Here is a 16,665-nt window from a genome sequence, read left to right on the forward strand (position 1 = left end):
AAGAGTTCATTGAAACTGGAGATGGGTGGGATGAGGATCCCAGTAGTGAGATGAAGGAGGACTGAATACAAGACATAATGGTGGGTAGGAGGAAGGGTAGGTTTGGAGTCATATCTAGGAAGTATAAAGAAGGTGAGACCAAAGAAATAAGAAGAGTGGATAATTATTTCCACATTTAGTTTGAATAGCTGACCACATGACGGTGTCATTAACTGAGTTAGAACAAATAGGAACACTGGAATATACTGTTTCAGATATGTTGATTTTTAGGTACCGTGGTATAGTATCAATTTTGTCTGCCATGCCACCATCCCTATCTTCTATTAAAAGCACTGCTATCCCTCTTCCCTTTAGGAGCTAGTCTTTCCCCATAAAATCAAGAATAATCACATGATTATGGTGAGTCTGCTAATAAAACTATCTATTACAGAAATCACTACCTCCATATCTATTTGTAATAATACATACATATAAGTCACATTCCCTTCCTTTCCCCCAGCAATTTTAGCTAGGAATGGCAGCCGCTCCACTACCGACTACATTTTCTAGCTTTCCTTGCATTTAGATGTGATCATGTGACTAAGTTCTAGACAATGGTGTATTAACCAAAGTGGTGAAACTTCCGGGTCATACCCCTAAAAAAACTTCTATGTCATACCCCTAAAAAGCAGCTACTTGCCTTTCACTCCCTTTCTCCCCGCTTGCAGGATAGAAGGCAGATATAATAGTAGTGATCTGAGACCATACCAACAAGGGCAATACCATAGGAAATGGCAGAATCCCCAGACAGAAGCAACTTGAACACATTGGAAACATAAGCAATCTACCTCTGAGACCACCTACCAGCTTGGACTTTTATGTGAGAGAGAAATAAATATCTACTTTATTTAAGTTATCATTGTTTATCTGTGTTAATACAACCAAAGCAATATTTAACCTGACAGAGTACTCTTCCAATTATATTACCCAACATGGCTCCAAAGGGGTATGTAGAAGTCTCAGGCTGTCACCCCCTTTGCTGGATGTTTTTAATACTGAAGCTGGAAGAAGTTCTTTCTGCTGAGGTCACTAAAAGCAGACAATGTAAGGGCCTGGCACGGTGGCTCACGCCTGTAATCTCAGCACTTTGGGAGGCCAAGGCAGATGGATCACAAGGTCAGGTTTCAAGACCAGCCTGGCCAACATGGTGAAACCCCATTTCTACTAAAAATACAAAAATTGGCCTGGCATGGTGCCATGTGCCTGTAATCCCAGCTACTCACGAGGCTGAGGCAGGAGAATCGCTGGAACCCAGGAGGTGGAGGTTGCAATGAGCTGGGATCACGCCACTGCACTCCTGCCTGGGAGACAGAGCGAGACTCCATCTCAAAAAAAACAAAAAAAAAAGTGGACAATGTAAGCCTTTAGCTGCCTGAGGTCACTGTTCTTACCACATGGAAGAAGCCTATCTGCAAAAACAAAGTACAGTGCCAACAAATGAAGATGATGAGATGGGAGGGAATATCCTAAAAATATCTGAGTCTCTGGATCCAGCTGACCCTGAGGCCAGTTCTTTTTTGTTTGTTTGTTTTTTAAGATGGAGTCTCACTCTGTTGCCCAGGCTGGAGTGCAGTGGTGCAATCTCTGCTCACTGCACCCTCCACCTCTGGGGCTCAAGAGACTTTCATGCCCCAGCCTCCCACACCGCACCTGTTTATTTTGTGTGTGTGTGTGTGTGTGTGTGTGTGTATGTGTGTGTGTGTGTATTCCTATTAGAGACAGGGTTTCACCATGTTGGCCAGGTTGGTCTCAAGCTCTTGACCTCAAGTGATCCACCCGCCGTGGCCTCTCAAAGTGCTGGGATTACAGGCATGAGCCACCGTCTGGCCATCCTGAGGCCAGTTCCATGACTGCTCTTCCTAGGTACAAAAATTTGGGTGGTTTTTTTTGTTTTTTTTGTTTTTTTGTTTTTGAGATGGAATCTCGCTCTGTCGCCCAGGCTGGAGGGCAGTGGCACGATGATCTCAGCTCATTGCAACCTCCACATCCCGGGTTCAAGCAATTCTCCTGCCTCAGCCTCCCACGTAGAAGGAATTACAGGCACCCACCACTACATCTGGCTAATTTTTGTATTTTTAGTAGAGGTGGGGTTTTGCCATGTTGGCCAGGCTGGTCTCAAACTCCTGACCTCAAGTGATCTACCCACATCGGCCTCCCAAAGTTCTAGGATTACAGGTGTGAGCCACCGCATCTGGCCCCTTTGGTATAATTTAGTTTGATGTAGATATCAGTTGGCTGCCATAGGAAGAGTCCTAAAACTTACACGGTATCTATAGGACATGTTGACAGAGATGGTTCCTGGATTGAATATACAGGTTTAGGAATCAGGAAGGAAATAGTATAGGGTTCAGGAAACAGAACATAGATAAGTTACTGTTGTTATTATACAACTAAAAAAAAATTTGCATGGCTCTAGGATGGTCACTCATCTTTTAAACTTACTTTATGTAAGAATTACAGAGACAATTCTCTCAAATACCAACACACGTGAAAGATTTACAAAGGAAATAAAATTCCAGGTTCTCTCATTTTCTATACTAGCTACTTGTAAGGAAATAAGTGATCATCTATCAGAGGCTGAAATTAAACGTTTATTCAGAAATGCAAATTGTTAATGTTTTATAACTAGGAAAACTAAAACTGATGATTTTATTTACCAATGAAAGATTTTTTAAAAGTAAAAACCCAATTATTTCCTTTAATCCTAACTCTACTTATCAAATCATAAATCTGAGTTGAAGAGCTCATCTATCATTCATTCATTCAACAGTTATTGAGGTTCTATCATATGCCAGGCACTTCTAAGCTCTTGTGACATAGCAGTGAACAAAACAAAGTTCCTGACCTCATGAAGTTTCTAGCAGTTGACAGTCTATATCAAAAGAACAAACAAGGTAATTACAGTGTTATGAGTGCTGCAAGGAAATCAACTAGGGTGGGAAAGTGCTACTTTAGGAATGATGGTCACGGAAAGCCTCTCCAAGGAGGTATCATTTGAGCTGAGACCCAAAATAATCTAGTCCTATCCCTCTGCATCATTAACTGGTAATGGCATCTCTTTTCTCTACTCCTTTATTTTGGTACTTAAGAATTCTCTGAATTAAGTTTTTTCTGATTCCTATCTTCAAGGATATTGTTTGCCCATATACCTTTCACTGAATTTAAATGCCAAAAAAACAAAGCAATAAAGCTATATGCCACATGAATGCCTGGCTCCTCTGTTCATCACGGCTATGTCCTGAAGTTCTCTGATTTCCCTTCACAAATCCAAACATAAGGATATGTCCTTACAAAAGAGCAGCTGAGTGCCATAACAGCTATGTCTGTATTAAATTTACTCTGCCAAATTCACAAGGCATGTGAAAATAAAATCCTTTCTGGAAGGTGTATTTGGTCAATATATTTCTTGGAGAAGTTCTTAGCATCAATGTGTAAGTGAGAAAAACTCTTGATGTGATTCTCATTCTCTGGTGAGAGACATGTGTGTCATTCTTAGAATAAAAATAAACTTTTGGGATTGTTAATATAGCCTCAGTTACAAACCATAAAATGATTAGGAAGACCCATTCCAGTGAGTTTATTTATTCATGATAGACCAGAACCGAAAGTAGAAAAGAAAGGTTAATTATTATCAGATAATATAAATGTATTCAGATAATATATTTATATATAAATATATAATTATAATATTACATATAATATTATCATCAGATTATTATTATCGGATCTCCAGATCATCAGGCTAGTGAGTAGAAACTTGGCTGAAAAGGGGAAACAGGCCGGGTGTGGTGGCTCACATCTGTAAACACTTTGGGAGGCTGAGGCCCCCAGAGTGCCTGAGCTCAGGAGTTTGAGACTCGCCTGGGCAACATGGCGAAACCCTGTCTCTACTAAAAATACAAGCAATTAGCTGGGCATGGTGGCATTTGCCTGTAGTCACAGCTACTCAGGACGCTGAGGCACAAGAATTGCTTGAGCGTGGGAGGCGGAGGTTACAGTGAGCAGAGATTGTGCCACTGCACTCCAGCCTGGGCAACAGAGCAAGACCCCATCTCAAAAAAAAAAAAAGAGGGGCAGAGAGAAGTGGAGAGGAAAAGTCCAGGAGAATAGAAAAAGGGGAAAGGAGAAAAGAGAAAGTGGAAGAATTGCCTGAATAGTAATGAGCACTTTTCTGTCCTGCTTGTTCTGCTCTTTAAGAGCTTAATAAAGTCTGCATCTTCTGTCATGTTTCTCAAGTGAAGATCACACACAAAAATCATGCTCACGTAGTTGGAGGAAGGATTATTTCAGTTGGGTTGTGAAGGATAGGCAAGATTTACCTACTGGTAAAAAGAAGTTTCCAAATAAAATAACAGGCAATTGAAAAATTTGCCATAGGTTCTTTCAACCAGAAATGACCTTATATCAGATATGCTCTAGAATTGTTGATACAGTCATAGCAAACAGGTGAGAAAAAAAATGAAAGCAATGAATTATGCGCATCCACAGTGAATGTGTGTGCTCACTGATGGGGTACAATAATATGCCAGCTGTCATTTACTAGATGATAATAAAGTGGCTGATGCTGCATTAAGTGCTTTATATTTATATAAATTTTATTAGTCAGGAGCAAAATGGCTTACTCGTAACAAAGCTGCCCTTAATTGACAGAAAACAATCTGTTCAGGTGGTCAGAAAAATTGACCTAGAAGTGAGGAGAGGCAGGGATTCATTACAGGTACACAGAAACAAATACACTGATCAGGAACTCACAGCTATCCATATCCAGGTTCGTCAGTTAGATGACTCACTAGCTAAACAAAATCAGAGCTGTCCCTTAGACAATGGGAGAGAATTCAACTTAATAGCTGAGCATAGTTTCATTGTTAATATTTATATTCCACACCAAAAAAGAAGATAAGCCATTTGTTAAACAGTCTTGTATTAAATGTCCAACAGAAAGAAATCATTTCCTCAAACTTAGAGGACTCTGGCATATACTAGCAAAACTTATTTGTAGCATTGGTGAGTATATTTCTTTTCATAGTGCCATATACATTTAGTACTAGCAGAGAACAAAAGCTTCCTGACTATAGCTTATTCAGTTTAGCTCTTGCTTGCTGTCAGATCTCTTCTTCAAGTTGTTCACACATACCATATAGGAAGAAAACAGGCTATCAAGCTGGCCATCAATCAGTCTGAATCAGGAAGGCAAAGCTTATAGTAACTGAACAGATTTTTGCTCAGTAGAATGAATTTGTGTGAGCATAGGTGGAGGGTGGGAAGTGTTCAAGATTGTTTTAATTATTTTCATAACTAATTAAAATCAGAAGATTAAAAAAAGACTGTAACACATTTGTCACTGAATCTAGTTCATCTATCCCATGAATTTTTTCTGGTTGTATTTATGTATCCTTTCTCCTAGATGACCCAGTCAATCATTTTGGTATAGTCATCAACCAAATTGAGCAGCAATCTAAAACAACTATCACATGGCAAACAGGATTAGACGGCCCATGTAACAGTAGGATCACTTTCATCTTCAGGAAAACCTGTGTTAGTGCTAAGATCATTAAGAAGCTCTTGTACTTTAACTGGTATAACCGTTTCTAACTTACTTATCACCAAAGTTCTGTAACCAATTTTCTTTCCATAGATATGAACTAGGCTTAACATGATTAACAAAAGTGTTTTCTAATTCTTTTCTATTCATCTTAGAAATGTACAAAACCTCCTAATTAGAATATCTGATAAATGATTAAGAAAGCCAGTAGGTAAGAGAAATAAATAACTGGATTTTATCATTGAGAATACAGTCAATAGGGAATCTAAAATGAAAATTTAAAAACATAAACAACTAAAAATGACAGGAATGATAAATTTGATAGAGTTCCTCTAATATAACGCATTGTAGTTAAGAGTTAGCATTATTTAGATAGCTTAAGTCTTTTAAATTACTTAGATCTTTTCCCCCACTCTTGTTTTTTTTTTTTACAGCTGGTGGACATTTATATGAAATTAATTTCTCTTGTGGCATAAATTGATCTATTTCTACCAAAACTTCCTTGGCCAAAATCCTATAGCTAGTTTTAAAATAATCTGTTTCTCTTTGTTTTTAAAGCCAGTTTTTACTTGCATTCTCTGTTGAAGAATTATTCAGTTCCCTTGTCAGGTAAAATTGGTATATTAGCAATATTCTACTCATAATATAAAAGTAAGTATATTAGAATGTACTACATTAGAGTTAGATAGGATAAACATCAGTGACACATGTTCTTTTCTAACTTTTCCATCAGTAGTTTCAGGGAAACGTCAAGAGTGGTTGGGCACTGTATTAGAACATCTATGGAGCTTCAAAAAATACATTTATATATAATACATAAAAATACAAATATATACATATATAGGCATTCCTGGATCCTACCATCTAATACACTGCTTCAAAGTAGGACCTGGACTTTGCAGTGTGTTCTAAGTTCTAGAGGTGAAAATTGCTGCATTGTTACTCCTTAAACCAGTATTTTTGAATGTTGGTCCTTATACCCATTTTAGTCGATAACAGAGTTTTCACTAGACCATAGTGAAACGAAAAGCAAGGAAAGCTAAACTTATCCCATTTTTAATTTATAAATTATTTTCCTTCCCTTCCACCCTCCCACCTTTTTGATATTAAAATAGTCTCCCTTTTGTTAAATAATGTTGATGGTAGATATTTATAATATAATGACTTGGCAAAATAAAAAGTTGCCAACACTTATGTAAATAACCCAGCTGTTCCACCTTTTTTGAGATTTTACAGATCTGTGAAATTCAAAAGTCCAGACATTTCTGCCTTTAAACAATTTAAAGCAAAAAACATCTTAGAACGACTTGGTGAGTGGGAGAGATGAACCACTGGTACCATCTTTTAAGGTTAGGAAATGTAATTATGCTCTAATTTGGAAAACACCTGAAAGACTTCACGTCTCTATCTTCTCTACCAAGCCCTTTGTCTTGTGAATTCTCTTCCTCTGCTGATTCTGCATGGCTTTCTATTCTATTCAGTATCAAGTTCTGATTTTTTATTTATTTTGTTTTCATTTCATTTCTAAGTATTGCTCAATGATCCCGTCCTCTGTGATATGGTTGGGCTGTGTCCCTACTCAAATCTCATCTTCAACTGTAGCTCCCATAATCTCCACATGTCGTGGGAGGAACCCAGTCGGGGGGTAATTGAATCATGGGGTTGGGTTTTCCCATGCTGTTCTCACAATAGTGAGTAAGTCTCATGAGATCTGATGGTTTTTTTATAAAGGGGAGTTCTCCTGCATATGCTTTCTTGCCTGCTGCCATGTAAGATGTGCCTTTGTTCCTCCTTTACTTTCCACCATGATTGTGAGGCTCCCCAGCCATGTGGAACTGTGAGTCCACTAAACATCTTTTCCTTTATAAATTACCCAGTCTCGGGTATTTCTTCATAGCAGTATGAAAATGGACTAATACACTCAGGATAAGTTGCATTTTCTAAATAAATTCCTCAAATAGAAATTATTCCACATGTTCCTTAGTTCTATAATATCTCTTATTTACTTGAATTATCGAGGGGAATAATCTGTCATTTTTGTTTGTTTCTCCTTTTTAAAAAAAGTAACATTCACATTACCAAAAATTTAGAAAATCACAAAAAAATCACAAAGGAGAAAATTAAAATAAACCACAATTCCACCAACTAGATATAATCGTTGTTAATACCGTGGTCATATTCAACCAATCAGGAAATCATACCATACATACTATCATTAACTACTCTTTTAAATCAGGATTTTTTAAATGTGAATATACTATACTCAAGGATATAATTTATTTTATAACCACTTAGCTCAATTTATTTTTAACAAGAAAAGTTTAAGAACCAGTATCTCTTACTTATTTCTTAGTTCCAAATTAGAGCACAGTAAAAATAAATAAATAAATGCAAACAAAAAGAAGCCAACCACATGCTAAAATTTGAAAGGTCATAACAGCTCTATCATTTAGCTATATACTATAATCCTTTTCTGATTAAATAGTCAATTTAAACGTTATTCAGCTTTACATTCTTCATCATGTTCTTGTTTTTGTTGTTTGTGTTCTTTGTTTTTGAGACAGGGTCCTGCTCTATCACCCAGACTGGAGTGCAGTGGTGCAATCATAGCTACTGTAGCCTCAACCTCCCAGGCTCAAGTGATCCTCCCACCTCAGCCTCCCAGGTAGCTGGGACTACAGGCATGCACCACCATGCCCAGCTGATTTTTTAAAATTTGTTATAGAGACAAGGGTCTTGCTATGTTGCCCAGGCTGGTCTTGAACTCCTGGGTTCACGCAATACTCCCACCTCAGGTTCTCAAAGTGCTGAAATTACAGACATGAGCTATTGCATCCGGCCCTTTATCATGTTTTTTGTGACTATCAATTATAGGGAACTTTCCACGTGTTGGGTAGGCTGAGCTTTACATTAACTTATTTAATGTTTTAAACAAATGATTACACAAAACAAAAATAACTTAGGTATGTACCAGACTAGCAATCATAGATTCATATATTTCAATATTAGAAGCACTTGAATTTTACTTTACCTTGAACAAATTTGACACAGTGACTGAAGAGAAACACTGGGCATATAAGTTAAGGCAGCATTGTAACACAACAAAAGGAATGTCAACACTTCAAACCTAAAGACAAACAAAAAGAATATTAACAAATCTTTAGAATTCTAAGAAGTCAACTATAATAGGGGAGAGAGCACTCTTTGGGGAGAGATATAATGTTACAGAACAGACCTGCACAGTATAAGCACACCAATAATGAAAAACTACAAGAAAAAAAAGACTTTCCAAGTAACAGCCATATGAAACCTGTCTTTAAAATTCAGTGTTCCAGCTGACACCTGAAGCAAAGCACAGTGACAAATCTAGATCTGTTTTTCTCTTGTATAAAATGACTCAGTATTCAAATAAATTGTCACACACAACTCATTAAACATTATTTATAAGTCTACTGAAATAATTTTCTTAAAAAATTAGTGGATTAAGATAAGAATTTTTATCCCCACAGTATACCTATTCTGTGCTGTCAGCATCTCCCTTTGAGGATGAGGTCCACTGTATACCACTTTTGACAAACCATGCTGGGATAGTGCACTCTCGGTCAGAGCCATGGACCCAATGCTGGAAGGCTAGAGAAAAGACATTTGAATAAAGAAAAAAAAAGCTATTCTGCTGAAAAGGTGATATTTAGAATATATATATACCACTAAAATAGCTACCATGAACATCATATATCTTAAACATATTTAGGCTGCCTACCAAATTTTCTGCTTGAAGATTTAATAACTAATTTTAAAACAAACCACAAATGAGAAATAAAAATTAGTTTAATTTCACAAATTCTACCATGGAAATACACAATTGCCCACCCACCACCCCCCTGCCCCCCGGCCAACACACACAAGTAGCCATCCATCAGGAAGAGGGAAAAATATTTCAAAAAGAATACTTTCAATAGATCTCTTATCAACACATTTTAGTTTGATGTTCAATTATTTTGATTTCTTATCTCAATTTGGAAATAGTAAATACTTTGTGGGTGTTTATACTTTTGCAGGTACTAATAAATTGATCAATTTTTTTCCTAAATAACTAGATTATAACTTGTGGCAATATCAAAGCTTAGGGTCAATAAACTTACTATGATAAAATGTCACTTACTTCATGGTATACAGATGGTTTGGATAAAGATGGAATCGTAAAACTCAATACTTTGGTATGTCCCTGTTTGTCAACTATTTCCTATAGAAGTGAAAGAAAATATATTAAAATACATACTTTCTTACACACAAATTTACAAACTAAATTTAAATAGTCTAAAACATTTTTTTGAAAAAGACCTGAATAGAAAGGAATTTTAAGTTAAAACCTTAAACCATGATAATCCATTATTATTCATCAACACCGGTAGTTAAACTGTACATCCTTCCACTTAAAAAACATATGTAACATAATTTTCAGGATGGCTAAGATACAGATACAGTGTCTTAATAATCCTTGATCTTACTCATGTAACAAGTTATATTTGCTAAGTGAAGTAATCATTTAAATATGAAATATGTGAAGAAAATGACCTTACATTTCTTTTCTATTTTGAAAGGTACAAAACTTAAGTATCTAGAATACCATATGAATTAACATACAAACTCTATTAGTAATGCAAGCCGTACGTTAAAACAATGTTGTACACTCTGGAGACAGTCTAGATATTATGCAACTATGATTGGTGAATATTAGAGTAAATCTTTTCTCCCAAACTTTCTGTGAAGGTCAGAAACTGATCATTTATAGACAATGGACTTTAAGTTTACAAAATTTAAAATGCAACACCGATATTTTCAGATATCTCTATAAAAGAAATGAAATTGTCTGATTTTCAACCTTCAATCAATCCATAAAGGTAAGTTACATAATTACATGTACGCTTGTATGTCTCCCAACCCCCAGAAAGTTATATTTGGAAGAATGGGCTATGAGTCATTTGATGTATGAAAAAACAAACACTAGCTTTATTAAAATGAAAAGCAGTTGCACAGGTTATATATTTGATTTTGTCAAAAAAGATTTTGTTAACTCCATTAAATACAAACCAAATTGTAAACCCCTAGAAGAAGAGCTTCAATGCATCCACTGCTATGCACATTTCTGCTGGCTGAGACTGCAAGGTAGCACCAAATTAGTTCTGGGAGAAATTGCAGCGTAAATTGAAGCAACTGCTCCTCTCCACTGCGATAGAATTCAAAGAGCTGGTGACAGACAGGTTCTAGCAACTAGAAGAAAGACAAAATGTTAATTCAAGAACTGGACTGTATTTGAATGGAACTACTATATGAAGTATAAAAGGTTTTCTCAGATTGGTAAAAATCATATCTTTTTAAGTTCTTAAAATAGCTAAGTTGTAGGGAGTTTCTTCCTAAAATATCCTTTCTTCCTGGTAAAACACATGCCACTATATAAAGGATTGACTATGGGGTTGAAGAAATTGAATGGGAATCCTAGGTAGTTACTGTCCTATCTCCCGCCTCCTGAGTTTATAATTTGACAGCATCTGACAGGAATGATTGGTACGTAGGGGGGCTAAATAACTACAGACCCCCCTGGATCTAGACCCCTATTGTAACCATGATTAATTGGCCCTGGATAATCTAAATATTGCTGTAATTTTATTTTAAACATAATTTGGAGTCATCTACAACCTTTTCCTCTCCCACCACACTCTCAACATTATCCAGTTAATAGAGCTGACTGTATCTTTATAATGGGCTTTAAAAAATCAGATAGGCAAGGTAAGACCCTCTTATAGGTAAGTATTCTCTTAAAGCATATACAATGATTGCACACAAGTCATAATCAAATATGTTAAGAGATTCACAAGGTACTGTTCACAAGGTACTGATTTTTCAAGCAAATTATCAGGCTATTTATTATATATATCCAATGAACTATATCTCACTAAGGCAACAAATTTAAATATACTAAACAGATTTTCTACAACCAATAATGGTAACGAACAGAAACTAATTTACAGTGGATGTTTTGATTTCAAGTAAGTGAAATATGTAAACTGAATATAATTAAAGTCAATATTGTTTATAAACGGTATAACAAAAGTTATACTTCAATAAACACTGACTAAGTCAAACTAGTCTTTCCTATTGAAAAATTACCTAACTTCTGACAGTTCATCTTCCACAAGGAATACTTTCTCCACTCTTGAAATGGTCTTTAGAGGGCAACAGATGTCCACTGTGGCCATGGAAAGATAACAGAAAAACAGAGGGGCAGGAGGTAAAGTCATGCCATTCAGAGATAGCAAGAAAAGTTTTTAGCGTAGGAATTTGGAATGGGGATAGAGGTGGCTGGAAGAAAGAATGACTGGTTAGGGATATTTAGCTTTCAGGGTGGAGTTTTTAAAATTTTCTTTGCGGACCCACATCAATAATCTTGAATTGTGGCATAACATCCCTCCCTCATCTCTAAATCCCTCAGAAAGCTAAATCAATTGAGATAGTCTAACAAACATTGCAAAATTATGAAATCTTATTTGAAATTTTATTCAAGACAGTTTGTATGAACATATAATTTTAATCAAAACATACTCAAAAGGCTTTATAACCCATTTAAAATCCAAAATTTAGAGTTTTTGCCATACGAAAGTATAAAAAGACAGATTCAAAGGGGAGGCAGAAATATATTGCAACAAGATTAGATGAAATTATGCATTTGAAATTAGTACAGATAAATATCAATATCTGCATAGTGTGTCACAGATTACAAAGTACTTACACATACATAAACCCATTAAATTCCCACAACACTGGAGGGTAAAATATCATTATCCACACTTTCCACAGAAGGAAACTAAGACAAAGAGGCTATCCACTATGACCAAAATCACATGACTCACAAGGGTCAGACCTGGAGCCAGGTATTTTGACTTCTTTACTAACATACCTGAAAAATGTCAGGAAGAATGAAATGATATACAGTGTGGGAAATACGGACAGTGTCTGACATATCTAACTTGACTATATTTGAAGCAAGCAAAGGAGCATTAGAACCTGCTGTGTTCCTGGTGTCTGGGTTGCATTTTTTAATGTTTTTTTTTTCATGGAAATCATATTATTTATGGTGGTTAGGTTTTACAGTATTATTAAGAGAGACTGTACCTCAAGTATATTTATATGTGTTAAATGGGCTTTTATGGGTTTAATGAGAACCTAGTCACCATGTGTCATCTCTCCATTGTAAAATAAATTTTGAGTTCTGAAACAACTAAGCTGCAAATGGATTTTTACAACAATCCATTCATAAGTAACAAGTCTGTATCCTAAGAGAGATTTCTAGTGGTAACAGGCACATGACTCAAAAATGCTCTTTAGTGACTAAGTAAGGAAAATGTTCTTTAATGACTAAGCAGGAAAAGAGTCAAGTTTTGGTAAATTTAGAAGGAAAATCTTGCAAAATTTTTTGTATTGAACAATTACTCAGGAACACTGGGTAAGAAAAGGATACGGAAAAGTTGGAGAACACTACTATTCAGGAACCAGCAGCTACTGGTACCGGACCTCTCCACTCTCTGGACTCCCGACTCCTAGAACTCCAAGGAGACTTTATGTAGGTCTTTCAAAAAACAGCTGATTTCATAACAGACTTAAGGAGTATCAACCTCTACTCATAGGCCTGTCTCAAAGTTATAGTCAACTAAATGCGCCATTTAAGCAAACTGCACTGTACCCATATAAACTGCCTCTTTATAAGTTTCTTGAACACATCACATATCGCAGGGCCTTTCCACCTACAGTTCCCTCTCCTGGAAGGCTCTTGCCCCTGATTCCACCCCAACTCCTAATTCGTTTGGATCTTGATTCAATCGTCAACTTCCTCAGTCCCAACACATATTTCCCTTACTTCATTTTATTTATCCTTATAGCTTTATCACTAACTGACATAGTATTATATGTTTAGCTATTTATTTAATGTCTTCTCACTAACTAGAAAACAAGTTTTAATCTACAAGATCAAGAATTTAGTCTATTTTGTTCTCATAATTCCTAAGTGGTTCCTGACACATTAAATGCATTTAATAAATATTTATTAAATGAATAAAACTGAATAATGAAAAAGTACTATTAGGGAAGTTTAAATGCCAAATTTGTTGAACTTCAAATAATACCAGAAACAATATCTCAAATTTCAAAAATTCTGGAAAATAATAATATCAACTTGTTGGAAATATTTTCAAATTAAGACACAAAATATTCTAAACAGCAAAAGGGAGGTTACAATGTTAAAGTAGATTACACTGTTATATTTTAGAAGCACTTCCAAATATATCTGAAAGAGTGAGTGGTTTTTTTAAGAATACAGAATACACACTGTCTTCACCACACGAACCAGAATAAAAGCATGAAACTAACATGCAAGACCAGAACCAATGCTTCGGAAAGTGTGGTCCTGAGGATCATCCACAAACTGTTATCAATCTCCAACAATATAAATATAGAAATTGAGAGGAAATATTTAGAAACTTTTATAGCAACTTAATATTGTTACAAGATCCAAGTGAGTGATTAGCAGATTTATCAGAGTATACATCAGTTAGGGAATATCAAATTTGTGTGGTGCCTCACACATGGTGTGAGTCGCATGTTAGTCATGTATTTTAGATACACATATTTGTCTGTGACAGATGATAATTTTTTTAAAAAACGGGTCCATCATCACTAGTAGTTTGAGAAACACTGCTCTGAACCATTAGAGCTATATTCACTAGAGTTATCTGAATAAAAGGAATGCTATAAACTAATCTAGCCAATCATAAATTTATCCTACAAACACTTTCCAAAGTAGCCTAGTTAAAACATACTTCATGAGAGAATAATTTTTAAGCTTCTCAAAATAATAAATAATAAATGATCAACAAGATTTGTTAAAAAACATAAAGCGTATGGCTATACTTACCCTATTTGGTGAAATATATAATTCTAAACCAAACATGGAAAACCTTAAAACAGCTTTCACTCAATATTTAAAAAGTAAAATCCTTCAAGAAAACAGCCTACCTGTGCATTCTATACAAGTTAAGAAGCTTTGGGAAGAAGGAAGAGACAAGACAAATATGATTCTTCAATTCAGTTATTCCAGTTAAAGTTTTTTGGCTTGTCAATATACTCCCTAATCCCTTCAGCACCTAAAATTCATGATACGCATTATAGTATTACCAGTAGGAGTGGGATACTCTATACCTCCTCCAAAAGAGGTTACTCAAAAGAAGAGCCTCCCTCAATTTTCGTAGTTTCATCCCAGAGATACATAGATCCATATTGGACTGGACTCCAGGATATGTTACTTTACCACTGAATCTGCTGTTAGAGTCTATCATGCCATCAATCAAACTCAAGTACAAAAGGAATTATGTACTTCAGATCCCTCTCTTCTACCATACCTCTTTCCACTCCTCCTGAAGCTGCCCAAGTTTAGGTTCTCAACAGCTCCCTCCTAGGCTATTGTCATAGCTTCCTAGTCTTCTTGCATTCCCCATCTTCTCATTTGCCAATCTATCCTCCACATAGCCACCTTCCTAACCGCTCAGTGCAAAAAAAGTCTAAACTGCTTAAGATGGAATTTGAGGCCCACCATAGTTACGTCCTAAACCTAGCTTTCTAGCTTCAGCTCCTATCACAGCCTTACCCTCTATTGTTAACTACTGCGTTAGCCTATTCACCTTTTTCCAAATGCCATACCTTTTTACTTTTCATCCTATTTCCAATTTTTTTTCTATTTCTACTATGAATGGTAGGATTTACAAGCAGCAGAATCTGGAATATAGATTATTTTATTACCTTCAAACTAAATGGGCAGCTAGTGAGGCACAGTACCTCATGCCTGTAATCCCAGCACTTTGGGAGGCTGAGGTGGATGGATTGCTTGAGCCCAGGAGTTCGGGACCAGCCTGGGCAACATGGTGAAATCCCATCTCCACCAAAAATACAAAAATTGGCCAGGTGTGATGGTGCACGACTGAAGTACCAGCTGTTGGGGGTGCTGAGGTGGGAGGATCGCTTGAACCTGGGAGGTCAAGGCTGCAGTGAGCCATGATCACACCACTGCACTCCAGCCTGGGCAACAAAATGAGACCCTGTCTCAAAAAAAAAAAAAAGTCTAAATTAGCCATCTGAAAAAAGAAAGAGTGGTAGTGGGGCAAGAGGAAAGACTGGGAAAGGCACTAGCCAGGCTAAACTATTTGCCATTCTTTAAATGCCTTGCATTTTCTGAGCCTCCGTATACTATCCCCACTGCATGGAATACTCTTTTACCTTGCCACCTGGAAAACTTGTGCTTATCCGTAGACTGGATTAAGGATTGCCTTGAAACCATGTGTTTACTTATTTTCTCCCACTTTCCTCTTTCAGGATAAAAACCATGTGTTACTCAATTTGATTCTCTACTGCCTAGCATAGCCGATGGCTCATAATGGGCACTCAAATACTTGCTGAATGAATAAAATGAAATGCAGTGACATAGACTTTTCAAAGCTACCTCTAGCGAGAGAGAAAAAGAGAGAAAATGTTCAGAGATGGCTTCTGGAATATGGTAATAAATTATATTTCTTGGCTTGGGGAATGGTACACTAGAGTTCATTTCAGTATTGTTCTTTAAACATATACATTTTCTTACCCCTTTATATCTATTTCACAATAAAAAATTAAAAATCAATCAAGTCAATACTGCTAGCACAATAAACCATAAAAGTACTTACCTCACTTTGTGGCTCCTGGATAACTTTATAGAGAGATGAAACTAAAGAACTCTTGTCTTTCAAATTTGTGGCATAATTTGGTAAAGATGTTTCTGGTAATGTCTAAACAAATTTAAAAAAATACATTTTACTTTTATGAAATGTCCAGAATAGGCAAATCCATAGATGCAGAAAGTAAATTAGTTGTTGCCAGGACTGCAGATGGGAGAAGAAGATTAGGAGTGACTAACAGGTATGAAGTTTCTTTCTCGGGTGATGGAAATGTGCTGGAATTAGATGCTGGCATTGGTTGTACGACACTGTGAATATATCAAAAACCAA

At 36.2% G+C, this 16,665-nt stretch overlaps 1 protein-coding gene across 9 annotated transcripts in view; it reads right to left on the reverse strand.

The window, feature by feature from the left end:
- Nucleotides 1-16,665, reverse strand: part of HYCC1 (hyccin PI4KA lipid kinase complex subunit 1) — a 116,724-nt gene that overhangs the window by 69,956 nt on the left and 30,103 nt on the right. For 8 of the 9 annotated variants that reach the window (XM_016957161.4, XM_054687426.2, XM_527685.8 and 5 more), the window contains exons 3-7: nucleotides 16,345-16,446; nucleotides 10,673-10,852; nucleotides 9,744-9,824; nucleotides 9,096-9,211; nucleotides 8,613-8,708 (exon numbers count right to left, since the gene is read on the reverse strand). In XM_016957161.4, coding sequence (XP_016812650.3) covers nucleotides 8,613-8,708; nucleotides 9,096-9,211; nucleotides 9,744-9,824; nucleotides 10,673-10,852; nucleotides 16,345-16,446 — 575 coding nt within the window. Of the gene's footprint in view, nucleotides 1-8,612; nucleotides 8,709-9,095; nucleotides 9,212-9,743; nucleotides 9,825-10,672; nucleotides 10,853-11,749; nucleotides 11,942-13,097; nucleotides 13,220-16,344; nucleotides 16,447-16,665 lie in introns of those variants that run through there. The other variant, XM_063814121.1, reaches the window with a different exon arrangement.

The sequence above is a fragment of the Pan troglodytes genome, chromosome 6, assembly GCF_028858775.2.
Source record: "Pan troglodytes isolate AG18354 chromosome 6, NHGRI_mPanTro3-v2.0_pri, whole genome shotgun sequence".
NCBI lineage: Eukaryota > Metazoa > Chordata > Mammalia > Primates > Hominidae > Pan > Pan troglodytes.